At 66.8% G+C, this 25961-nt stretch overlaps 1 protein-coding gene across 8 annotated transcripts in view; it reads left to right on the plus strand.

The window, feature by feature from the left end:
- The first annotated feature begins 14943 nt into the window (after positions 1-14943).
- The window catches only part of POU2F2 (POU class 2 homeobox 2), a 29329-nt gene continuing 18311 nt past the window's right edge, over positions 14944-25961 (plus strand). Inside the window, exons 1-11 of one of the 8 annotated variants that reach the window (XM_043535329.1) lie at positions 15030-15149; positions 17506-17571; positions 17836-17870; positions 18095-18151; positions 19019-19132; positions 19907-20083; positions 21934-22039; positions 22376-22467; positions 23198-23359; positions 23516-23657; positions 23984-24132. In XM_043535329.1, the coding sequence (XP_043391264.1) occupies positions 15122-15149; positions 17506-17571; positions 17836-17870; positions 18095-18151; positions 19019-19132; positions 19907-20083; positions 21934-22039; positions 22376-22467; positions 23198-23359; positions 23516-23657; positions 23984-24132 (1128 nt within the window). In that variant the 5' untranslated portion in view covers positions 15030-15121. Of the gene's footprint in view, positions 15150-16780; positions 16994-17505; positions 17572-17835; positions 17871-18094; positions 18152-19018; positions 19133-19906; positions 20084-21933; positions 22040-22375; positions 22468-23197; positions 23360-23515; positions 23658-23983; positions 24133-25961 lie in introns of those variants that run through there. The other 7 variants (XM_037883115.2, XM_043535324.1, XM_043535326.1 and 4 more) reach the window with 7 other exon arrangements.

Genomic DNA, 25961 nt, shown 5'->3' on the forward strand with positions numbered 1-25961 from the left:
TGCTGCTGGGCAGAGGGTAGAAATCCCCCCGCCATGCCATGGCTGGAGCGAAAGGCCCCCCATGTGCCCTGTGACCCCTGCAGCTTCCGCTCTTCTCCCCGGCGTTTAACAGCGACTCGCCCAGAGTCCGAGCGAGTCCCCAGCTCCAAAATGCCACTGGCACACGCCGGGCGCCGCCCAGACCCCGAACCGGACCAGGGCCCCTCACGCCGCCCAGACCCCCCACAGACTGGGGCCCCTCGCGCCGCCCCGACCCAGACCGGGGCCCCTCGTGCCGGGCGCCGCCCAGACCCCAACCCGGACCGGGGCCCCTCACGCCGCCCAGACCCCCCCCAGACTGGGGCCCCTCGCGCTGCCCAGACCCCGACCCAGACCGGGGCCCCTCGCGCCAGGCGCCGCCCACACCCCGACCCGGACCGGGGCCCCTCGCTCCGGGCGCCGCCCAGACCCCCCCCCCCAGACTGGGGCCCCCTTGCAATGGGCGCCGCCCAGACCCCGACCCAGACCGGGCCTCGCGCCGCCCACACCCCCCCCAGACTGGGGCCCCTCGCGCCGCCCACACCCCGACCCGGACCGGGGCCACCTCGCCCCAGGCACCGCCCATACCCGGACCGGGGCCCCTTGTGCCGCCCAGACCCCCCCCTGGACTGGGGCCCCTCGTGCCGCCCACACCCCGACCCAGACCGGGGCCCCTCGCGCCACCCAGACCCCGACCCAGACCGGAGCCCCTCGCGCCGGGCGCCGCCCACACCCCAACCTGGACCGGGGCCCCTCACAACCAGGGCCCCTCGCGCCAGGCGCCGCCCAGACCCTGACCCAGACCGGGGCTCCTCACAACCGGGGCCCCTTGCGCCAGGTGCCACCCAGGCCCCGACCCAGACCAGGGCCCCTCGCGCCGGGCGCTGCCCAGGCACTCAGCAAGAGACAGCCCCTGCCCTAGAGAGCTCCCAGTGTGATGTGGGTTGGCCGGGGAGGGGGGGGGGGGGCGGGTGTTACAATCCGGGTTTAGGGGATGATTTTGTGGTGGAAGCTTTGGATTATTTTGTGGATGTTCACACGGCGGTTTGATGCCTAGGGGTAGCATAACAGAGTGAAACCAACTCTGCTCCTGGGGTCAAAGAGAGAACCCAGGAGCCCTGGCTCCCTGCCCACCCCCCCCCACTCTAACCACTAGACCCTACTCCCTCCCACAGCCGGGGATAGAACCCAGGAGTCCTGGCTCCCCACCCTGCTCCCACCAGCCTTCCCCGCCCGCTCCTTGCCGTCAGACTGTAACTGGATTCTGCTAACCAAATTTCAGCCTCGCTTTTCACAGGTTCAGCATTTCTGGGGCGGTGGATGGGTGCAGGGGGGCTGCAGGCGTGTGCACCAGCTTGCACAAGCACACACCCATTCCCACTCACAGTTGTGAACACTTGCACAAGGACACACACATCAGTGCACACGCACACACAGGCACACACTCCCCTGTTGTCTGCTGCACGTGCTGTGTGTGAAAAGGGCCCAGCCCCTCACCCGCCTGGCTTGCTTTTCCTGCCCTCAGTTCTGGGGTCCCCGAGGAGGCTGCCGTCATTCGCGGGGTGTCGATGGCCCTGTGTTCCCACGCAGGCCCCAAACCAACCCCCACCCCAGCGCAGTCCTGGTGCTGCAGGGCCATGGGGGGGACCGGGGGAAGGGGGGGGAGCGGAGGGTGTGCTATTGGGGTGTGTGTACACATGGGGGGTGTGATTGTACAAAATGTGCACACCGTCGGGGGTGTGTGTGTGATTGTACAATGCACACACACAGCTCTGTGGGGGGGGGCTGTGTTTGTCCTTTTGTCTCTGTTGTGTGTGTGGTTTGTGTGTCTGTCCTTTGTCCTGCACTTGTGTGAGTTCTTTGGGTGTGTTTGTGGCTGTGTGTTGTGTAGCAGGGGGTGTATCTGTGACCCCCTTAGCTGCGACTCCCTGACCCGCTGGGTTTCCTGTGCGAGTGTGCGATGGTGAATCCGTGTCACCCAGTAGTGAGCGACAGACACAGCCCCCCCTCTGCCTGGCAGCCCCCCCCTCACAGCCCCCTCCCCTCCTGCACCCTGACCTTTACCACAGCCAGTTTGAATCCATATTTATAGGGCCTGGCTCTGCCTGGGGGAGGGGCGGCGGGAAGGTTGAGTGTGGACCCAGGCATCCGGGAGGTTAACCCGCTGGGTGCGAAACAATTACTTGGCCCATGGAAAACACAACACTGAGCAATCCCCCCCGCCCCCAGCCCCAGGTGGATCTGAGCCTGGATCGGGGTGTATGTGGGGGGTTGGGGTGCAGCTGGGCCCTGGCTCAGGCTGTATGTGGGAGGTTTGGGGTGCAGCTGGGCCCTGAATTGGGGTGTATGTGGGGCGGCCTTGGGATGTATCAGGGCCCTGGATTGGGGTGTATGTGGGGAGTTGGGGTGTAGCTGGGCCCTGGCTCAGGCTGTATGTGGGAGGTTTGGGGTGTAGCCAGGCCCTGGATAGGGGTGTATGTGGGAGTATTGGGGTGTAGCTGGGCTGTGGGTCGATGGGAGGGATTGGGGTGTAGTTGGGCCCTGGATTGGGGTGTATCTGGGGGGGAGTTGGGGTGTAGCTGGGCCCTGGATCGATGGGGGGGGGTGGGAGATTGGGGTATAGCCAGGCCCTGGATTGGGATGTATGTGGGGGGTTGGGATGTCATTGAGCTCTGGACTGGGGTATATGTGGGGGGTTGGGCTGTAGCCGGGCCCTGGATCGATGTGCCGGGCCCCCTCCCATAATCTCCTGGGGGTCAGACCTGAGTGTTAGAGACCCCAGGGTGGGCAGTGCCCCCCCATGTCCCCTCACACGCCCAGGCAGGGCCTTAGCTCCCCCCCCGCGCTGCTCGGGGCTCCCCCCGCCTGTCGATAGGTTAAGTGCCAGGGTCAGGGCTATTGACAGGCCGATTAGCGGCCTGTCAGCTCCCTCCCGGGCTGATCTCCCACAGCCTGCAAACGCTGCGCATTGATTTTCGGGGATTCCCAGTGACCCCGGTGCTGACACATCGATTCAGCTCCTTGCTCCGGGGCTGCCTCTTCTGGCACCTTCCCCCACACCCAGCCCCACTAGACCCTGCTCCCCCCAGAGCTGGGAGGAGAACCCAGGAGTCCTGGCTCCCAGCCCCCGTGCTCTAACCACTAGACCCCACTCCCCTCCCAGAGCCAGGGACAGAACCCAGGAGTCCTGGCTCCCAGCCCACCGCGGTCTAACCCACTAGACCCCACTCCCCTCCCAGAGCCAGGCAGAGAACCCAGGAGTCCTGGCTCCCGGCGCTCAGACCTCCCCATTCCCAGGCACTGCTGAGGAAGCTCACCCCATCCTCTCCTGCCCCCGTGCTCCCTGGGACGGTGGGTGGTAACTCCCAGGTGATGGATGCCCCCTCCCACAGGCTGAGTGCACCAAGCCAGCCTCAGGACCCCCCCCACTCCCTGCCTCCCTCCCATCCCCCACCGCCTGGCTTGCCTCCCCGGGGCCCCCCATCACTCAGGGCACTGGTGACGCTAATGGCGTGTAGCGGGTTGTAGAACATCCCGTCCTTCTAATTGTTGTGACGGGGATCGGCAGCCCGATTAAACCCATCGATTTTCTCATACTAACCGCATCGATTTTTAAATTTCCTATTGATTCCTGCCCTAAATCTCTTTAAGCAAAGACTTCGCTCCGCAGATGACATCCGCTGATTAGCAGCCGCCGGGCGCGTGCTGGGCCTAGCGCAGCCCGGTCCCAGGGCAGCCAGGACGCCTGGGTTCTCTCCCCGGCTCTGGGAGGGACTGGGGTCTAGTGATGAGAGCGGGGGGGCTGGGAGCCAGGACGCCTGGGTTCTGTCCTGGCTTTGGATGGGGAGTATGATCTAGTGGGGTGTGGTGGTGGTGCTGGGAGCCAGGACGCCTGGGTTCTCTCCCCAGATTGGGCACGGAGCAGGATTTTGTAGAGGGTGTATGTGGGTGCGGGTGTGCACTCGACCTGCTGTGTGTGCTTGGTGTGTTCAAACCCTTGAGTGTGCCCTGGGGGTGTGTGAGGGTGCCGCGATGGCCAGGTGACCCACTGGGTCTGACCCAGTGTGAGCGCAAAGGTGTGAGTGCGCCCCAGGGAGTGTGCAGCATGGCAGGGGTTCGGAGACGGTGACGCTGCCCCCCCAGAGGCTGGGGAGGGCAGGGGGTGTCTCTCCTTCTGGCCTAACCCAGGGACAAGGGAACTGGGCCTGGTAAGTTCCAGCGATGGGGCGGGAAACCTGCGGCAGGACCAGCCCGTGGAACTCCCTGCCACAAGAGTCGAGGGGCCAGGGACGGAGCTGGGCAGTTTCTCCAGCAGATCCCAAGTTAGGGGGATTCAGGAGAGCGATTCTGAGTTGGAAACCGGCTGCTTCCAGGCTCCATGAGAGCAACCCGGAGTGGGGGGGCCTCGTGTGGGGCGGATGCCCCCGGCTGTGAGGGCAGCGGGTGGAGACTGGGCTGGTTGCCTGCCAATCTCTGTGGGCCTCGATGCAACCCCCTCACAGTGCCTGGGTGAGCGTGCAAGCCCCCAAATGTGTAAAAACCCTTGAGTGCCCCCTGGCAAGTGTGCAAATGCCTGACTGAGTGTGCAAAGCATCGTGTCCCCTAGGGTGTGTGCCATCCCTTCGGCGTGCAAACCCCTTCCCCCGGAGTGGGCCCCTGCCCTGGGACTGGCTGCAGGTGCCTCGGGGTGGGGGCTGGTCCCCCCCAGGCCCGGACTGGTTCTGACCCAGCTGCTCTCTCCCCAGGTTCTGGACTGGAGTGAATGTTTTAGAGCTGCCACTTCTGCCTGAAAGGTCAGTGCGCGGGGGAGGGGAGGGGTCTGGGGGCAGCGCTGGCTGGTGGGGAGCAGGGAAGGGGGACCCAGCCTCCGTGCCTGTGCCCTGTTGGTTTAGCATCTCTCCTGGATCAGGACTCCTGGGTTCTGTCTTAGCCCTGGGGAGGGCAGTGGAATTGAGTGGTCAGAGCAGGCGGGGCTGGGAGCCAGGGTCTCTTGTCGACTGAGTGCCTCAGTTTCCCCTGCTGTATGCTACAGCAGTGGGGAGGCCTGGATGGAGCTGGGGGGCGGGGTTTGGACTTGGCTGCCCTGTGTTGTGGGGGGCATTTTCCCCTGGCACTGGCAGCAGGGGGCGTGCTGGAGCCTGCTGGGGTCAGAGAAGACCGGGCTGGGCTAGTGAGAACTGGGAACTGGCCTGCCACCCACTTCCCCACACTGGGGGCGGTGGGGAACCAGCCCCCTCTATCGCTCCCTGCCCCCAACTAGCTATTCCTCCGTCTCTCGGTCCCAGAATCACTCTACATGACCATCCCTATGTCCATCCGTCTGTCCATCCATGCGTTGCCCTCCTCTACCTGACCATCCCTCCGTCCGTCCGTCCACCCCCACACCCCTCCACCCAACCATCCCTCCATCCGTCCATCCATGCACCCCTCTACCGAACCATCCCTCTGTCCATCCGTCCATCCCTGCACCCCTCTAGACAAACATCCCTCCATCCGACCACCCCTCTACCCAGACATCCTTCCTTCTGTCCGTCCATCTCCACACCCCTCTACCTAACCTCCCTCCGTCCATCCATCGCCTCACCCCTCTACCCAACCATCCCTCCGTCCATCCGTCCATCCCTGCACCCCTCTACCGAACCATCCCTCTGTCCATCCGTCCATCCCTGCACCCCTCTAGACAAACATCCCTCCATCCGACCACCCCTCTACCCAGACATCCCTCCTTCTGTCCGTCCATCTCCACACCCCTCTACCTAACCTCCCTCCGTCCATCCATCGCCTCACCCCTCTACCCAACCATCCCTCCGTCCATCCGTCCATCCCCGAACCCCTCCACTCAACCATCCCTCCGTCCGTCCATCCTTGCACCCGACTAACCGACCATCCCTCCGTCTGTCCATCCCTGCACCCCTTTGCCCATCCGTCCCCGCAGCCCTCCACCCAACCATCTCTCTGTTAGTTCATCCGACCACCCCTCTACCTAACCACGCTACCATCCGTCCATCCATCCCTGCAATCCTCTATCCAACCATCCCTCCATCTGTCAATCCCTGCACCCCTCTACCGAACCATCCCCGCGTCCATCTGTCCATCCCTGCACCCCTCTACTCAACCATCCCTCCATTCATCCATCCCTGCACCCCTTTACCCAACCATCCCTCCATCCATCCCCACATCCCTCTACCCAACCATCCCTCCGTCTGTCCATCTCCGCACCCCTCCACCCAACCATCTCTCCTTTAGTCCATCCGACCACCCCTCTACCTAACCATGCTACCGCCCATCCATCCATCCCTGGATCCCGCTACCTAACGATCCATCCCTCCATCTGTCCATCTCCGCACCCCTCTCCCGAACCATCCCTCCGTCCATCCATCCATCCCCACACCCCTCTACCCAAGCATCCCTTCATCCGTCAATCCCCACTCCCCTCTACCCAGCCATCCCTCAGGGGTGTGATGTGGGGGGATTAGTTTGCAGGGGGATGGGGCATGTCAGGCTGGGGTTTAGTTTGCAGGGGGGTATCAGGCGGGGGTTAGTTTGCAGGGGGGATGGGGGGTGTCAGGAGGGGGCAAGGCGGGTGTCAGGTGGGGGGTTAGGTTGCAGGGGGGATGAGGGGTGTTAGGAGGGGGGATGGGGTGTCAGGCAGGGGCGTGTCAGGCAGGAGTATGGGGGGTGAGGTGGGGGTTAGTTTGCAGGGGGGATGGGGGGCGTCAGGAAGGGGGATGGGGGTGTTAGGCGGGGGGGCTAAGGCTGGGGGTTAGTTTGCAGGGGTGTGGGGGTTTCAGTAGGGGGGATGGGGGCATTAGGCGGGGGGGTGAGGCAGGGGGGTAGTTTGCAGGGGGAATGGGGGCGTTAGGCGGGGGGCTGTTAGGCAGGGGGTGTCAGGGTGGGGCTTAGTTTCCAGGGGAGATGGGGGTTTCTGGAGGGGGGAGGGGGGCGTCAGGAGGGGGGATGAGGCGGGGGGTTAGTTTGCAGGCGGGATGGGGGTGTCGGGAGGGGGGAGGGGGTGTCAGGCGGGGGGGTGAGGCGGGGGGTTAGTTTGCAGGCGGGATGGGGGTGTCGGGAGGGGGGAGGGGGTGTCAGGCGGGGGGGTGAGGCGGGGGGTTAGTTTGCAGGCGGGAGGGGGGTGTCGGGAGGGGGGGTCAGCCCCCCGTGGCAGCACCCAGGTAATTGCTTTTGTCTGGGCGGACTGGCCTGGGGGGTGCAGGGACCCCGGCGCGGGGGGTTTCCGAGGGACGGCAGGTCGTTGCGTCGCCGTTGCCGGCGTGTGTGTGTGTGTCGGGGGAGGGGGGTGAGCACAGTGCGGGGAGGGGGGACTGGCTGTTGGCGAACAGGGGCGGGGGCGCCGCAGGGCTGCGGGAAGGGGGGGCAGGGAGGGGTGCCTTGTGCTAGGACTTGTCACTGGGGTGAGGGGGTGACGGGGGGGGCGTGGAAACGGGGCGGGGGGGGTTTCGCATTGTGGAGCCTGTCAGGAGATATGCTGGGGGGAGACACAGAGGCCTGGGGGGCTGGATCGGGGCCCGAGTGTGCGGGGGAGTCCCCCTGGATATTCCCACAACTCCCCCCCGCCACGCAGCTCGGGACCCCCACCTGCTCCGTCCGGACCTGGGCGGACCCTCCCCCCGCAGCCTCGCACCCCCCCCGCCGCTGCCCAGCCGGCCCCACGCGTGTTCGCGGAGGGTGTCGCTACTTGTCCCCCCCCCCCAGCTCCGGGCGCGGAGGCTCCTTGTCACTCGCACCGGCTCCACGGTCGCGTCCGCGCCGCTGCCCGGCGCTCGCCCGGGCCCCCAGCCGCCCCGGTACGTGCAGGGGGCGGGGTGGGGAGCGGGCTCGGCTCGGCTCGGCCCGGCCCAGCCCGGCTCGGCTCGGCGGGATCGATCCCGAGCGTCACCGCGCAGCCATCGACCCGCCGGCGGCGATCGATCCGGGGGCGGGGGCGGGGGCGGGGGGGGATGAGGGAGCGTGGAAGGACGCCGAAGGAGGGAGGGGGGTCCGAGTGGAGGGAAACAAGGGAGAGTGGAAGGACGTGGAGGGAGGGAGAGAGGGAGACACCCAGTGTGGGGGGAACGAGGGAGAGTGGGAGGGCGGGGGCGCGCAGGGCCGGGGGGGCACTAAGGCGGGGGGGGGGCTGAGATGCTGGGGGGAGGGACTGGACGGGGAGCAAGTGAGGGCAGTTCTGGCCCATGGGGGACCTGGGCCCGGGGTGGTGGGGGGTCAGGACAGAGCAGGCTGGGAGCCCAGACACCAGAGGGTGGGAAGGTTCCATGACTAGAACAGTGGGGGCAGGAAGGTTCTGGGGTGGAACGTTGGGGCTGGAGGGTTCCGAGGTGGAACGATGGGGCTGGAAGGTTCCGGGGTGGAACGTTGGGGCTGGAAGGTTCCATGACTAGAACAGTGGGGGCGGGAAGGTTCCGGGGCGGAACGTTGGGGCTGGAAGGTTCCATGACTAGAACAGTGGGGGCGGGAAGGTTCTGGGGTGGAACGTTGGGGCTGGAGGGTTCCGAGGTGGAACGTTGGGGCTGGAAGGTTCCGGGGTGGAACGTTGGGGCTGGAAGGTTCCATGACTAGAACAGTGGGGGCGGGAAGGTTCCAGGGCGGAACGTTGGGGCTGGAAGGTTCCATGACTAGAACAGTGGGGGCGGGAAGGTTCCATGACTAGAACAGTGGGGGCGGGAAGGTTCCGGGGTGGAACGTTGGGGCTGGAAGGTTCCATGACTAGAACAGTGGGGGCGGGAAGGTTCCATGACTAGAACAGTGGGGGCGGGAAGGTTCCGGGGCGGAACGTTGGGGCTGGAAGGTTCCGGGATGGAATGTTGGGGCTGGAAGGTTCCGAGGTGGAACGTTGGGGCTGGAAGGTTCCATGACTAGAACAGTGGGGGCGGGAAGGTTCCATGACTAGAATAGTGGGGGCGGGAAGGTTCCAGGGCGGAACGTTGGGGCTGGAAGGTTCCATGACTAGAACAGTGGGGGCGGGAAGCTCCATGACTAGAACAGTGGGGGCGGGAAGGTTCCGGGGTGGAACGTTGGGGGTGGAAGGTTCCATGACTAGAACAGTGGGGGCGGGAAGGTTCCATGACTAGAACAGTGGGGGCGGGAAGGTTCCGGGGTGGAACGTTGGGGCTGGAAGGTTCCATGACTAGAACAGTGGGGGCGGGAAGGTTCCATGACTAGAACAGTGGGGGCGGGAAGGTTCCGGGGCGGAACGTTGGGGCTGGAAGGTTCCGGGATGGAATGTTGGGGCTGGAAGGTTCCATGACTAGAACAGTGGGGGTGGGAAGGTTCCGAGGTGGAACGTTGGGGCTGGAAGGTTCCATGACTAGAACAGTGGGGGCGGGAAGGTTCCGAGGTGGAACGTTGGGGCTGGAAGGTTCCATGACTAGAACAGTGGGGGCGGGAAGGTTCCGGGGCGGAACGTTGGGGCTGGAAGGTTCCATGACTAGAACAGTGGGGGCGGGAAGGTTCCGGGGTGGAACGTTGGGGCTGGAAGGTTCCATGACTAGAACAGCGGGGGCAGGAAGGTTCCGGGGCGGTACATTGTGTTCACAGGACGACGGAGGAGTGGGGGGACTGAGCCGTTTGCACTTTGGGGTGTCCCCTTCCTCAGCCAATCGCCCGGCTCCTCAGCTCGCGCCCCCCACCCTGTCCTCGCCCCGGCCCGGAGGTCAGAGCAGCCTGGCGGGCGGGTGGCTTGGGGTGGTGGGAGGGAGAGGGAGGGCGGGCGAGAGAGAGCGGGCGGGGGTCTCTCTCCTCATCAGCATTTAATGAGGTCGGAAGTGGAGCCACTTAATGAAGTTTAATGGAGTTTTAATTAGCGTCAGCTCTGCTGGGCCAGCATCACTGAGGCCCTGCCTGCACCGTCCCCCCAGCCTCCAACCCTCCCCCATGGGCCAGCCAGCTCCAGGGCCGGGGGACCGGGCACAGGGCCTCTCCCCTCTAGGCGGCGCCGGCCCCGATCTGCCCCGGGGGGGGACTGGCTGGCTGGGAGGGGGGGCGGGGTGCCGGCTCCCATCTGGCCCCATCTGACACTCATTCAGTGGCCCACCCGTGATGGGGGTTCACCAGGACTCAGCCCCCACCTCAGGGCAGGAGTTTCCCCTAAATTCCCCCAGCCTCCAAAGGCACCAGGCCTGGCTGTGTGGCCCCCCCAACGCCTGTAGCCTTGTGTTGGTAAGGGGGGGGCTCCCGTGACCCCCCCGACCCCACTCCCGGCCCCCTGAGGGGACAGTGTCCAGTCTCGCAGCAGGGACGCGGGGCTGACGGACAGCTCTGCCAATCGGCCAAATTGGGCGGGGGGAGGGGGGCCGGGAGCCACACAGAGACTTGGGGGGAGACTCCAGTTGTGGGGGCGAAGGGGGATGGCCGGGGATGGAGGGAGCGGCCCACGGCCCCTGCCTCCTTCTCCCCATCCATCCCCCCCACCCCAGCTGAGCCAGGGGCCTCGGCGTTCTGAGCTTCCCTGCAGCAGTGCCCTGCCAGGCTTGGGAGGAGGGGTATTGGCAGAGCAGTGAGGTCTAATGGTTAGAGGGGGGGGCGGGGAGCCAGGACTCCTGGGTTCTCTCCCCTGCTCTTTCTGTGTGACCTTGGGCAATTCCCGTCCCTTTGGCTTTTTCTCCATCTCCCCGCGTGTGGCTGGCGTGGGCGTGCTCCTGCAAAGGCGGAATCTGCTCCTCTCCTGATGGTTTAATTCTCTCCCGTCTTTCGGGGGGGGGGTGAGTCCCCCCAGGTCTGGGCCTCGATCCCTGAGCCGGGGGAGCAGACAGCTGAGCAGCGAGCCTTGTGCAGTCATGACCTGTGGTGCCGGGGGGGGGGGGGGGTCAGGAGAAGCACCTGGAGCGAGGGAAGGCGGACGGAGCTGGGGGGGCCGTGCAATGGGCTGGCTGGTCAGAGCCGGCAGCCCCCCCTGCCACCCCCCCACGGCTGATCGATCGGCAGCCGAGACACTGAACCATTTCCCATTGTCAGACAAACTCCCCGCGGCAGCCCCGGCGGGGGGGGGGAGGAGGGGGGGCTGTGGCTGATGGACGATGCCCCCCAAGAACAGCCCCCACGGCTGCCCCCCGTCTCCCGTTCACACCCAGCCAATCATTCACCTGCTGTTTTCTCTCCCCCTCCATCTTCCTGTCCTTTCCCCGCTGCTCCCATCCCTGCCTCCAGTCCGCCCGCCCCGCAGTGAATTTGGGGCCCCCCCACTCTGATACTGGTGAGAATTATTTGCACTGGAAATGCAAGCGTCAGCATGGCGCCCTCAGTGTGCAGGGAATTATTGTGGGGCCTACAATATTGGGTCTCCCACACACTGTGCCCCTTGGGAGGGGAGACCCAAGGGGCAGAAAAGGACGTGGGGGGTGCAGATGAGTGTGCGAGGGTAGGCGAGTGTGCGGGTGCAGGTGGATGCACACAGAGGTGCAAATGGAAGATGTCCCCCCCACCAGCCCCGCCAGGCCCCTTCGCTGTGTCTGGCCCAGCTTGGGGCGAGGCCGGGGGAGGGGAGCCGGTCCCACCCTCGCCCACAACACCCCTGGCTGGGAGAGGGCCTGGGTTCACCCACTCCCCATGCCGGCCCTTCCCCCTGGCCCTCTGTCCCCCCGGCCTCCCCATCCCCAGGGAGCGTCCCCCAGCCCTTCCCCCCACCCCCCCAGCCTCCCCATGCCCGGGGAGTGTCCCCTGGCCCTTCCCCCTGGTCCCACCATCCTTGGGGAGCCTTCCCTGGCCCCACCCCCTGGCCCCCAGCCCCACAGCCCCAGGGAGCCTCTCCCAGCCCTTCCCCCTGGCCTCCCAGCCCCCCCAGTCCCAGGAAGTATCCCCCGGCCCTTCCCCCCCGGCCTCCCCATCCCTGGGAGCATCCCCTGGCCCTTCACCCTGGCCCACGGCCTCTCCATCCCCGGGGAGCATCCCCCCACCAACACCCCCCTCAGCCTCCCCAAGTCCCTGTCGATGCTCCCCAGACTCTTCCCGCCCCTTCCAGACCCTGCAGCGCCGCCCCCCCCCCAGCCTCCCCAGAGCAGCCACGGTCCCCACAGCCTCTGGTGCGCCCCCAGTCTCCTCTGTCCTCACAACGCCGCCCCCAGCCCCCCCACCTCGACACCTGGCAGCCCTTCTGACCCCCAGCCGCTGCCAGCCCCCCAGGCTGACCCCTGGATGGGGGAGGGTTAAGGCTGCGGGGGTGGGGGCTCACTGAGAGATGGGCACAGGGGAGACTGGGGTGCCCCACACCCCTGATCCGCAGCCCCTGCCAGCCTGGAGCCGGGTGTGACCCTGTCTGTGCAGGCCGGGGGGCGGGTTGTGGGGCTGGGTGTGAATGTTCACGGGGTTCTGCTGCCCCCTGGCGGACAGAGCCTGAGGTGCAGGTGCTGGATCAGCGGTTGCTGTCGGTGCCAGACCCGGGGCAGATTGTGTGTGCGACACTGTCAGGGGCCCTGTCGCACGGGGGTGTGTGCGTGACACTGTCAGGGGCCTGTCGCACGGGGGTGTGTGTGCGTGACACTGTCAGGGGCCCTGTCGCAAGGGGGTGTGTGTGCGTGACACTGTCAGGGGCCCTGTCTCACGGGGGTGTGTGCGTGACACTGTCAGGGGCCCTGTCGCACGGGGGTGTGTGCGTGACACTGTCAGGGGCCCTGTCGCACGGGGGTGTGTGCGTGACACTGTCAGGGGGCCTGTCGCATGGAGGTGTGTGTGCGTGACACTGTCAGGGGGCCTGTCGCACGGGGGTGTGTGTGCGTGACACTGTCAGGGGGCCTGTCGCACGGAGGTGTGTGTGCGTGACACTGTCAGGGGGCCTGTCGCACGGGGGTGTGTGTGCGTGACACTGTCAGGGGGCCTGTCGCACGGGTGTGTGTGTGCGTGACACTGTCAGGGGCCCTGTCGCACGGGGGTGTGTGCGTGACACTGTCAGGGGCCTGTCGCACGGGGGTGTGTGTGCGTGACACTGTCAGGGGCCCTGTCGCATGGGTGTGTGTGTGCGTGACACTGTCAGGGGGCCTGTCGCACGGGGGTGTGTGTGCGTGACACTGTCAGGGGCCCTGTCGCAAGGGGGTGTGTGTGCGTGACACTGTCAGGGGCCCTGTCGCAAGGGGGTGTGTGTGCGTGACACTGTCAGGGGCCCTGTCGCACGGGGGTGTGTGCGTGACACTGTCAGGGGGCCTGTCGCACGGGGGTGTGTGTGCGTGACACTGTCAGGGGCCCTGTCGCATGGGGGTGTGTGCGTGACACTGTCAGGGGCCCTGTCGTACGGGGGGTGTGTGCGTGACACTGTCAGGGGGCCTGTCGCACGGGGGTGTGTGTGCGTGACACTGTCAGGGGCCCTGTCACACGGGGGTGTGTGCGTGACACTGTCAGGGGGCCTGTCGCACGGGGGTGTGTGTGCGTGACACTGTCAGGGGCCCTGTCGCACGGGGGTGTGTGTGCGTGACACTGTCAGGGGCCCTGTCGCACGGGTGTGTGTGTGCGTGACACTGTCAGGGGCCCTGTTGCACGGGGGTGTGTGCGTGACACTGTCAGGGGGCCTGTCGCACGGAGGTGTGTGTGCGTGACACTGTCAGGGGCCCTGTTGCACGGGTGGGGGTGCGTGTCTCTGTCAGGGGCCCTCTCGCATGGGGGTGTGTGCGTGTCTCTGTCAGGGGCCCTGTCGCACGTGGAAGTGTGCCAGAAGTGTGAGTGTCTCTGTTGGGGCCCTGTTGCATGCCAGGTGTGCATGTATCTGTGCCAGAAGCGTGTCACACACTGTGTGTGCATGTGTTTGTGTGAGAGGTCCTGTTGCATACTAGGTGTGTCTGTCTAAGCCAGGGGCCCTGCTGCACGCTGGGTGTGTGTGTGTGTGTCTGTGCCATGGGCCCTGTTGCACGCCGGGCATGCCTGTGTTTGTGCCAGGGGCTCTGTTGCACGCCGGGTGTATGTGTGTCTGTTCCGTGGGCTCTGTTGCACGCCAGGTGTACGTGTGTCTGTGCCATGGGCTCTGTTGCACGCCGGGCATGCCTGTGTTTGTGCCAGGGGCTCTGTCGCATGCCGGGTGTAAGTGTGTTTGTGCTGTGGGCTCTGTCACATGCCGGGTGTAAGTGTGTTTGTGCCGTGGGCTCTGTCGCACGACGGGTGTATGTGTGTTTGTGCCGTGGGCTCTGTCGCACACCAGCCGTGCCTGTGTCTGTGCCAGGAGCTCTGTCGCACGCCGGGTGTACGTGTGTCTGTTCCGTGGGCCCCGTTGCACGCCGGGTGTACATGTGTTTGTGCCAGGGGCTCTGTCGCATGCCGGGCGTACGTGTGTCTGTGCCAGGGGCTCTGTTGCACGCCGGGCGTACGTGTGTCTGTGCTGTGGGCTCTGTCACATGCCGGGTGTACGTGTGTTTGTGCTGTGGGCCCTGTTGCACGCCGGGCGTGCCTGTGTCTGTGCCAGGGGCTCTGTCACATGCTGGGTGTACGTGTGTTTGTGCCAGGGGCTCTGTCGCACGCCGGGCGTACGTGTGTCCGTGCCAGGGGCCCTGTTGCACGCCGGGCGTGCCTATGTCTGTGCCAGGAGCTCTGTCGCACGCCGGGTGTACGTGTGTTTGTTCCGTGGGCCCTGTTGCACGCCGGTTGTACGTGTGTTTGTGCCAGGGGCTCTGTCGCACGCCAGGCGTACGTGTGTCTGTGCTGTGGGCTCTGTCACATGCCGGGTGTACGTGTGTTTGTGCCGTGGGCTCTGTTGCACGCCGAGTGTACGTGTGTTTGTGCCGTGGGCTCTGTTGCACGCCGAGTGTACGTGTGTCCGTGCCGTGGGCTCTGTTGCACGCACGGCGTGCCTGTGTCTGTGCCAGGGGCTCTGTCGCACGCCGGGCATACGTGTGTCTGTGCCAGGGGCCCTGTTGCACGCCGGGCGTGCCTGTGTCTGTGCCAGGAGCTCTGTCACACGCCGGGTGTTTTCCTCCCCCCTCTCCTCCCCCTGCAATTTCCTCCCAGCTGCTTCCTGCTGCTGCGTTCCCCCTGCCCCCCCACATGCTCCTTCCCTCTCTCCTCCCCGGGGGGGGGCTGGGAACTCCCCCCCTGCTCTGCCCCTCCCCCGTCACACCCCCTCCTCGACCCGCCGGGCGCCACGCTGCTGGGGCCCAGGCAGCCGAGCTCCCCCGCCATGGTGAACCCCAGCAGGTGGATGCCAGGTAGGGGGTGGGGATAGGAGCAGGGGGCAGGGCTGGGTCGGTTTCCCCTCCCTGGGCTCCCTCTGTGTCTGGCTCTGTTCATGGGGTGGGGGGGCTCCCGGCAGGGGGTGCTGTGGGGAGTGGGGCAGGGCTGATTGTGGGGTGGGGAGGGTGGGGGGCACTGGCTGTGGGGGGAGGCTGGCTGTGGGGCTGGCCATGGGGGGGGCTGGCTGTGGGGAGCTGGCCATGGGGTGGGAGGTAGTGGCCATGGGGCACTGGCTGTGGGGTGGGGGTGCTGGCCGTGGGGGGCTGGCCGGTCTGGGGGCCTGGCTGTGGGGTGGGGGGGCTGGCCGTGGAGGGCTGGCCATGGGGGGGCTGGCTATGGGGAGCTGGCCATGGGGTGGGAAGCATTGGCCATGGGGCACTGGCCATGGGGTAGGGAAGCTGGCCGTGGGGGGCTGGCCGTGGGGGGCTGGCTGTGGTTTGGGAGGCACTCGCTGTGGGGTTGCTGGCCGTGGGGGGTTGGCTGGTCATGGGGGGCTGGCTGTGGGGTGGGGGGGCTGGCCGTGGGGTGAGGGTGCTGGCCGTGAGGGGCTGGCCGGTCATGGGGGGCTGGCCATGGGGGGCTGGCTGTGGGGTGGGAGGCACTCGCTGTGGGGGGGCTGGCCGTGGGGGACTGGCCATGGGGTGGGGGTGCTGGCCTTGGGGGGGCTGGCCGTTGGGGGGGGCGGCCATGGGGGGCTGGTTGTGGGGTGGGAGTGCTGGCCGTGAGGGGCTGGCTGTGGGGGGGGGCCGGCTGTGGGGGTCCGGCCGATTCCCCGGGGTATTTTTAGCCGGGGTTTCAGTAAATCTGAGGCTGTTTTTAAACCGGCTAAAAATGAGAAAGGGAAACAAATAGGAGAAGTGAAAGTGCCGGGGGGGCTTCGCCAGTCCCGGCCCCCCAGCCCGACGTGGGGCGCCCGCTCCCGCCGCAGGGCCCGGCCCCCGGCGAGGGTGAGGGGCAGGCAGGCTTGTGTCCGGGGCTGGGAGGCAGGACTCCCCCAGGCCCCCCGCCCCGCCCCGCCCCGCGGCGGGCAGTTCCACAGGCCAGTCCAGCAGGGCAGAGCTGGGATGGGGGAGGGGCTGGGCTGCCGAGGGGGGGGACACGTTCCTCGCCCCCAGGCGGCCCCAGGGATGGAGAATGCTGATGGGGCCCGGAGAGCGAGACGAGGGGGGGCGGGGGGCCGAGGCTGTCACAGCTTGGGAACGTCAGGCCATGACCTGCGGGACGGGCCCCCTGGCTGTACCCTGCCTCCCCAGCCCCCCGCCGTACCCCAGCCCCCCCCAGCGCCAGGCCCCAGCCCCCTGCCGTACCCCAGGCCCCCCCAGCGCCAGGCCCCAGCCCCCTGCCGTACCCCAGGCCCCCCCAGGCCCCAGCCCCCCGCCGTACCCCAGCCCCCCCCAGCGCCAGGCCCCAGCCCCCTGCCGTACCCCAGGCCCCCCCAGGCCCCAGCCCCACGCCGTACCCCAGCCCCTCCCCCAGTCCCAGGCCCCATCCACCCCGCTGTACCCAGGCCCCCTGGCACCAAGACGTGGGCCCGTCCCCCCGTCCCCCCATAGCCAGTCCCCGGGATCCCCAGAATGGGGCCTCCCCCGCCCCCCCGCCCGTCTGTTTCGGGGTTTGTACCAGTGACTCAGTCCCTCATGCAAATGAGGCAGCAGGTGGCTCTTGACAGCCCCGGGCTCCGGGCCCACTTGCTCCCGGGGCCGCGGAGCCAGCCGAGCAGCCGGGAGCTGGGGGACCGTGTCTGCGGCCTGGGGGGCAGGGACCCCCCTGGGGCTGGCCGGCGGCTTGGAGAGGAAGGGGTTAAATTCTCACCCAGGAGGTAATTCCTGGGGGGTGCTTGGCGGGGAGCAGGGTTGGGCGGGGGGGGGGGGTTGGCTGGGTTATGGGTCACCCCCAATTTGAGTTGGTGGGGGAGGGGCTGGGGGAGGGAATCTGACGGGGCGGGGGCTGGGCTGAAGGTTTCCATCTGTGGGAGGGGGGAGCCCCAGCCAGAGAGCACGAGCGGGGGAGGGGAAAGGGCCCATGTCCCATCCCCACCCCAGGGCTGACGCCCCCTAGAGGGGACCGGCCCCATGTCCCATTCCCCACCGCCTGGGGCTGGATCGGGGCCAGTTCTGTGCCCCGCCGCAGCGAAGGGACCCGGCCCCCCCGGCTGGACGCTCAGTCTCAGGGCTTGTCACTGAGCAGCCAACAGGAGCCCGGACTCCTGGGTTCTCTCCTGGCTCCGGGAGGGGAGTGGGGCCTAGTGGTTAGAGTGGGGCGGGGGCAGGGGGAGCCAGGACGCCTGGGTCCCAGGCCCGGTTATTCATCGCTCCCCGTCTCTCTCTCTAGAAATAAGAATGTCTAAGCCTCTGGAGCTGGAGAAGGCGCGAGTGCAGCTGCATGGGGAGCACACAGGTACCCCGAGACCACACTGGGGGCTGCCCCCCGACTCCCTGCTGGGGCTGCCCCTCACCGGGGGCTGCCCCCCTCCCCCCACCAGTCTCTCCCCCGCAGCGGAGCTGGCGAAGGGGGTCGGGAACAAGGCCCTTAGCAGGCCCTGTGGGTGCCCTGGTTTGGGGGGCCCAGTGTTGGGGGGCAGGGCCCTGGGCGGGGGGTTGTGAGGGTTTGATCCCGCTGCGGGGGGCAGGAGACGAAGGTTCATTTTCTCTCTTGTTCCAGACACAGAACGAAACGGCCCCGACACAAACCACCAGGTGAGTGAGACGGGGGGGCTCTGTGGGGGGGAGCGTGGCAGGGGCCTGAGAGGTGGGGGGGGGCAGGGGGAGGGCGGTGGGGGAGCAGTGGGGTTGGGGGGAAAGGGATAGCGTGCAGGGCTGGGGGGTCACGGTGGGGGAGTGCACTGGGGTCGTGGGGAGCATGGGGGCAGAGGAGGGTCCCCATCTCCCCCACTGACTCGGGGTCCCCCTGTCTGTCGCAGACCCAGCAGAGCAAACCAGCCCCATTCTCCCCGGCCCCCACCGGCCCCAGCCCCAAGGTAAGAGCCGTGCCTGGCGGGGGGGCCGGTGGGGGGCAGTGCCTGGCGGGGGGGGCCGTGCCTGGTGGGGGGGCCGTGCCTGGCTCGGGGGGCTGGCGGGGGGGCCGTGCCTGGTTCCCAGGGGTTTCCACCCCCCCCCCGTTCCTGTTTTTGCTCGGTTGGCTGGCTGCGGGCGATGACTCAGGGGGGTGGGGGTGGGGGGAAATCCCGGGGCCCCCGGGGCGGCAGCAAAACAGGAAGCGGCTCAGCGGGTGGGGGGGGCGGGAGAGAGCGCGAGCGAGCGAGCGCCCCACCCCCCCGCCAACCCCCCTCCGCAAGCTGGGGAGCTGACCCCCCCCGGAACCTTGTCAGGTAACCCTGGTCCTTCCCCCCCGCTCGCAGCTCCCCAGCCCGGCCCCCCCATCTGCCCCCCCATGCCGGCGGGGCCGGGGGAGGGGATCTCCCCGCCCAGCACCTCAGGGTTTCCGGGGGGGGGTGAGTCTGGCTCCGGGGGGGGGGAGGGAGAAATCAGCGTGAGAACGGCCCAGGCTGGCCTGGGGCCAAAAGTCTCCCCCCACCTGGCCCCCCTCTGACCCCTCGCCCCTCCGCTCCAACTCCTCTGCCAGGCCCCCCCCCTGACTCCTGACCCCCAGCCTTCAACTCTGACCCCCCCAGCCTCCCTGTGACCCCTGACCCCCCGCCATGTCCCCTCTGACTCCTGACCCCCCCCAGGTCCTGCTGTGACCCCGACTCCTCCGCTCCAACCCCCCCTCCAGGCCCTCTCAGACGCCCCCCACCAGACCCCAGCTGTGACCCTTTACCCCCTACCAATGCCCCGCCCTGCCCCCCAGTGCCCTGCCCCCCTGACCAGTCTCTCCTCTCCCCCAGATCAAGGCGGAGGACCCCCCAGCCCTGCCTCCAGCTCCAGCGCCCGCCCCCCCGGCCCAGCAGCCCCACCTGCCCCAGGCCCAGCTCATGTTAGCCGGCAGCCAGCTGGCCGGGGTGAGTGGGGGCCCCCGGTGGCGAGGGGGATGTTGGGTCAGGGGCCTTTCCCCTCTAGGGGGCGCCAGCCCGGGGGTGGGGGGCGGGGAATGGGACACGGGGCCTTTCCCCTCTAGGGGGCGCCGGCCCGGGGGTGGGGGGCGGGGAATGGGACACGGGGCCTTTCCCCTCTAGGGGGCGCCGGCCCGGGGGTGGGGGGCGGGGAATGGGAGACGGGGCTTTTCGCCTGCAGGGGGCGCCAGACCAGGGGTGGGGGGCAGGGAATGGGACACGGGGCCTTTCCTCTCTAGGGGGCACCGGCCCGGGGTGGGGGGCGGGGAATGGGACACGGGGCCTTTCCCCTCTAGGGGGCACCGGCCCAGGGTGGGGGGCGGGGAATGGGACACGGGGCCTTTCCCCTCTAGGGGGCACCGGCCCGGGGTGTGGGGCGGGGAATGGGACACGGGGCCTTTCCCCTCTAGGGGGTGCCGGCCCGGGGGCTGGCTCAGGGGGCAGGAAACGGGGCACGGGGCCCTTCGCCTGCAGGGGGGCGCCGGCCTGGGGCTGGGGGGGCGGGGAATGGGACATGGGGCCCTTCGCCTGCAGGGGGGCTGGCTCCCGGTTGGCTCGGGGGCAGCGGCATGTAAGTGGGGGTCCCAGGCTGGTGCCCCGGGGCTAACGGGGGTGGGGGCTGCTTTGCCGCTTGCTGGCGCTTCTGGCGGGGACGCGCTGGGACTAACCTGCTGCTTCCCCTCCCCCCCGTGCCCCCCGCGCCCCGGCTCGCCCGGCCCCCAGCTGACGGCCCTGATGCCTGCCCAGCAGCAGCTCCTCCTGCAGCAGGCCCAGGCGCAGCTCCTGGCCGCGGCCGCTGCAGCCAACGCCGCCAGCCAGCCGCCGGGGGGCGAGGCGCCCCAGAGCCAGCCGCAAACGCCCCAGCTGGCTCTGTCGCAGCCCATCCAGCTCACCGCGCAGGTAAGGGACGGGCCCCGCGGGGGCGCTGCATCGCGCTGGGCACTGCGTGGGGTCACTGCATCGCGCTGGGCACTGCGGGGGGCGCCGCTGGGCACTGCAGGGGGCGCTGCATCGTGCTGGGCACTGCGGGGGTCACTGCATCGCGCAGGGCACTGCGGGGGGCGCTGCATCGCACGGGGCACTGTGGGGATCACTGCATCACGCTGGGCACTGCGGGGGTCACTGCATCGCGCGGGGCACTGCGGGGGTCGCTGCATCGCGCGGGGCACTGTGGGATCACTGCATTGCGCGGGGCACTGCGGGGGTCACTGCATCACGCTGGGCACTGCGGGGGTCACTGCATCGCGCGGGGCACTGCACGGGGTCACTGCATCGTGCGGGGCACTGCGCGGGGTCGTTGCTGCATTGCACAGGGCACTGGGGGTATCACAGAAGTGTGCTGGGCACTGCAGGGGGGTCACTGCATCACACAGGGCATTGCGGGGGCTTGCTGCACTGCAGAGGGGGTCGCTGCATCGTGCTGCGCACTGGGGGGATCACAGAGTGTGCTGGGCACTGCGGGGGGGGGGGGTCACCGCATAACACCGGGCACCGTCGGGCATCACTTCATTGGGCTTGGCATTGCAGGTTGTCACTGCATCACACTGGGCACCCTGGGGGGGTCACTGCATCATGCTGGGCACTGCAGGGGGTGTCTGTGTCGCACTGGGCACTGTCAGGTGTGTCACTGCATTGCACCAGGCACTAAGGGGTGTCACTGCACTGGGCTTGGTATTGTAGGTGGTCACTGCATCGCACTGGACACCATGAGGAGGGCACTGTATCATGCTGGACACTGCATGGGGGGCACTGCATCCTGCTGGGACCATGGGGGGCGTCACTGCAGGGCACTGGGCATCTTGGGGGGTGTCTCTGCATCGCACGAAGCATGGGGGGGTGTCACTGCACCCAGCTGGGCACTGCAGGAGATGTTACTGCACCGCGCCGGGCACTGCGGGGGAGGGGTCACTGCACCCAGCTGGGCACTGCAGGAGATGTTACTGGACTGCGCCGGGCACTGCGGGGGGGGGGTCACTGCACCCAGCTGGGCACTGCAGGAGATGTTACTGGACCGCGCCGGGCACTGCGGGGGGGGGGTCACTGCACCCAGCTGGGCACTGCAGGAGATGTTACTGCACCGCGCTGGGCACTGCGGGGAAGGGGTCACTGCACCCAGCTGGGCACTGCAGGAGATGTTACTGCACCGCGCCGGGCACTGCGGGGGTGTCACTGCACCCAGCTGGGCACTGCAGGAGATGTTACTGCACCGTGCCGGGCACTGCGGGGGGGTCACTGCACCCAGCTGGGCACTGCAGGAGATGTTACTGCACCGCGCCGGGCACTGCGGGGGGGTCACTGCACCCAGCTGGGCACTGCAGGAGATGTTACTGCACCGCGCCGGGCACTGCGGGGGGGTCACTGCACCGCGCCGGGCACTGCGGGGGGGTCACTGCACCCAGCTGGGCACTGCAGGAGATGTTACTGCACCGCGCCGGGCACTGCGGGGGGGTCACTGCACCCAGCTGGGCACTGCAGGAGATGTTACTGCACCGCGCCGGGCACTGCGGGGGGGTCACTGCACCCAGCTGGGCACTGCAGGAGATGTTACTGCACCACGCCGGGCACTGCGGGGGGTCACTGCACCGCGCCGGGCACTGCGGGGGTGTGTGTGTGTCACTGCATCTCGCTGTGCACCATAGGTGGGGAGAGCAGTCAGTTGCCATGTACCGTGGCCGCACCGTAGCTCTGAGCCCCACATGGCGCCAGGCCCTGCCCCCCATCTCCCCCCTGACCCTCTCTCTGTTCCCCAGGACATCCAGCAGCTCCTTCAGCTCCAGCAGCTGGTGCTTGTCCCTGGGCACCACCTCCAGCCACCCGCCCAGTTCCTGCTGCCACAGGCCCAGCAAGGACAGCAAGGTACAGGCCCCCCCGGGCATGGCCCCCCAGCCTCTCCCCCCCCAGCCCCCCCCAGCGCCCTGCCCTCCCCGCCAGGCACGGCCCCCCAGCCTCTCCCCACCAGCCCCCCCAGTGCCTTCCCCCCCAGTTGGGCAAGGCCCCCCAGACTCTGCCCCACAGCCGCTCCTGCAGCATTCGGCCAGGGAGCCCTCTAGCACCAGCTCCCACGCACCACCCCAGAGGGGCTGCATCTCTGCCCGGGCGAGGGGTCCCTGTATGCCCAGCCCCGCGCCCCCCCAGAGGCAGGCGCATTGCAGGGGCAGGGCGCCCGGGCTCACTCTCTCTCCTCTCCTGCAGGGCTGCTCCCGACACCAAATCTCTTTCAGCTACCTCAGCAAAGCCCGGGGGGGCTCCTGCCAACCCCCCCCCGTGCCGGGCTGCCCGCACAGGTGAGCCGGGTAGGGGGGGCAGAGGGGTCGATATCCACCTCCCACCTGTCTGTCTGTCCATCCCCCCGACCCCCATCCCTCTGTCCGTCCGTCCATCACCCCCCCACACCATCCGTCGGTCCGTCCATCCATCTCTCCCCACAGCATCCGTCGGTCCATCCGTCCATCACCCCCCAACACCATCTGTCGGTCCATCCGTCAATTTCCCCCCACCCCCATCCGTCTATCCCTGTCCATCAGCCCCACAGCGTCCGTCTGTCCGTCCGTCCATCTCCTCTCACACCATCCGTCTGTCCGTCCATCCATCTCCCCCCACACCATCCGTCTCTCCGTCCGTCCATCAGCCCCACACCATCCGTCTGTCCATCTCCCCCCACACCATCCGTCCGTCCATCTCCCCCCACACCATCCGTCTGTCCGTCCGTCCATCAGCCCCATACCATCCGTCTGTCTGTCCATCCATCTCCCCCCACACCATCTGTCTGTCCGTCCGTCCGTCCATCAGCCCCACAATATCCGTCTGTCCATCTCCCCCACACCATCCGTCTGTCCGTCCATCCATCTCCCCCCACACCATATGTCTGTCCGTCTGTCTGTCCATCACCCCCCACACCATCCGTTTGTCCATCCATCCCCCCATCCAGCACGGGGCACGAGGTCTGTGCTGGCTGCTGGGGTGCATGGATCCCCCTGTCTCCTGTGCCCCCCAGTGACCCCCTGTCCCCCCCAGCCAGTGACTCGGCCGGGCCTCCCCGAGTCCCACCTTGCGCACCCCCAGCCCCCGAAATGCCTGGAGCCGCCGGCGCACCCCGAGGAGCCCAGCGACCTGGAGGAACTGGAGCAGTTTGCCCGCACCTTCAAACAGCGCCGTATCAAGCTTGGCTTCACGCAGGTACAGCTGGGGGAGGGGCAGCCAGGACGCCTGGGTCCTCTCCTCGCTCTGGGACGGGGGCCTAGTGGTTAGAGCAGGGGCTCTGGGAGCCGGACTCCTGGGTCCTCTCTTGCTGGGGGGCCCTGCTGCTGACTGTGACACCCCCGCACCCCACAGGGCGACGTAGGGCTGGCCATGGGGAAACTCTACGGCAACGACTTCAGCCAGACGACCATCTCCCGCTTCGAGGCCCTGAACCTCAGCTTCAAGAACATGTGCAAGCTGAAGCCGCTGCTGGAGAAGTGGCTCAATGATGCCGGTGAGGGGGGGACAGCTGGGACCTCTGGGAGGGAGGCCTGGGGACCTGGGGGGCCCAGCTGGTTATGACTGGGACTTTGTGGATGGGCAACACAGAGGGGGGGTATCAGGCTTTGGGCTGGGGGACTCCTGGGGTGGAGGTCTGTGTGCTGGGTGTCTATGGGCTTTGGGGCCCGGCGGGTGGGTCAGGGCGGGGCTGGGAGTCAGGACTCCTGGGTTCTCTCCTGGCTCTGGGAGGGTAGTGAGTCTGGTGGGTTGGGACCAGGATGGCGCAGGCTGGGGGCAGGATAGTGGGGGGCCTGAGTGAGTGGTCTGTGCGCCCCCCAGAGACCATGTCGGTGGACTCGACCCTCCCCAGCCCCAACCAGCTGAGCAGCCCCAGCCTGGGCTTTGACGGGCTGCCGGGCCGGCGGCGCAAGAAACGGACCAGCATCGAGACCAACGTGCGCTTTGCCCTGGAGAAGAGCTTTCTCGCGGTGAGCCCCCTCGGAGAGACCCCCCCCCACCCCCGGCCTCACTTGGACCCCAGAGACCCTCCGCCCCAGGAAGACCCTTCCTGGAGAGACCCCCCCATCCCCCTGGGGAACCCCCTCCCATGGTGCTCCCTGCCATCCCGCTGCGTTGCGAGGGACCCCCATTGTAGCGGTGGTCTGTCACCTGTCGGTTCCATCAGCCTCTGCACCACGGGACCGGAGGGGACCTCATGGGAGGCCAATCCTTAAAAAGGCTCCTGAGGGGACCCCGGCAAGTCCAGGCCGGCGAGGCTGACTTCAGTCCCGGGCACGCTGGCTGAAACCATCGTGAAGAACACAGACCTTGGGGAAGAGTCAACAGGGCTTTTGTGAAGGGAAATCAGGCCTCCCCAGCCCACCAGAGCTCTCTGAGGGGTCAACGAGCGTGTGGACAAGGGGGGTCCAGTGGCTATAGTGTACGTGGTCTGTCAGGAAGCCTCTGACAACGCCCCACACCAAAGGCTCTTAAGCAAAGTGAGCAGTCGTGGGATAAGAGGGCAGGTCCTCTCATGGGTAACTGGTTAAAAGATAGGAAACAAAGGGGAGGAAGAAATGGTCAGTTTTCAGAATGGAGAGAGGTAAATAGTGGTGTCCCCCAGGGGTCTGCCCTGGGCCCAGTCCTATTCAACATACTCATAAATGATCTGGAAAAAGGGGAAGACAGTGTGTCACGGGCTCCCAGGCCCCTGTGCTCGCTCGGCTCCCTGCGGCCCCTGGGAGGAACCCCCAGTGTGACAGCCCTTCTTAGAATCAGATTCACAGACTCTAAGCTCAGAAAGGACCATCATGATCATCTAGTCCGACCTCCTGCACAAGGCAGGCCACAGAATCTCACCCACCCACTCCTGCGAAAAACCTCACCTCTGTCTGAGCTACTGAAATCCTCAACTTGTGGTTTAAAGACTTCGAGGAGCAGAGAATCCTCCAGCAAGTGACCCGGGCCCCACGCTGCAGAGGAAGGTGAAAACCCCTCAGGGCCTCTGCCAATCTGCCCTGGGGGGAAATTCCTTCCCGACCCCAAATATGGCGATCAGCTAAACCCTGGGCATGTGGGCGAGACTCACCAGCCAGCCCCCCAGGAAAGGATTCTCTGTAGTAACTCAGATCCCACCCCATCTAACATCCCATCACAAGCCATTTGGCCTATTTACCGCTAATAGTCGAAGATCAATTAATTGCCAGAATTAGGCTAATCCCATCATTTCATCCCTTCCATAAATTTATCAAGCTTAGCCTTGAAACCAGATGTGTCTTTTGCCCCCACTGCTCCCCTTGGGAGGCTGTTCCAGAACTTCACGCCTCTGGTGGTTAGAAACCTTCGTCTAATTTCAAGTCTAAACTGCCCAATGACCAGTTTATATTCATTTGTTCTCGTGTCCACATTGGTACTGAGCTTAAATAATTCCTCTCCCTCCCTGGTATTTATCCCTCTGATATATGTATGGAGAGCAATCCTATCTCCCCTCAGCCTTCTTTTAGTTTTGGTTGGCTAAAGAAGCCAAGCTCCTTGAGTCTCCTTTCATAAGACAGGTTTTCCACTCCCCGGATCATCCTCGTAGCCCTTCTCGGTACCTGTTCCAGTCTGAATTCATCCTTCTTGAACACGGGAGACCAGAACTGCACCCCGTATTCCAGACGAGGTCTCACCAGGGCCTGGTGTAACGGTGCTAACGCCTCCTTGTCTCCACTGGAAACGCCTCGCCTGACGCATCCCAAGGCCGCATTCGCTTTTCTCCCGGCCCCATCACATCGGCGGCTCATAGTCATCCAGTGATCAACCAATACTCCGAGGT

The sequence above is a fragment of the Chelonia mydas genome, chromosome 24, assembly GCF_015237465.2.
Source record: "Chelonia mydas isolate rCheMyd1 chromosome 24, rCheMyd1.pri.v2, whole genome shotgun sequence".
Lineage (NCBI taxonomy): Eukaryota > Metazoa > Chordata > Testudines > Cheloniidae > Chelonia > Chelonia mydas.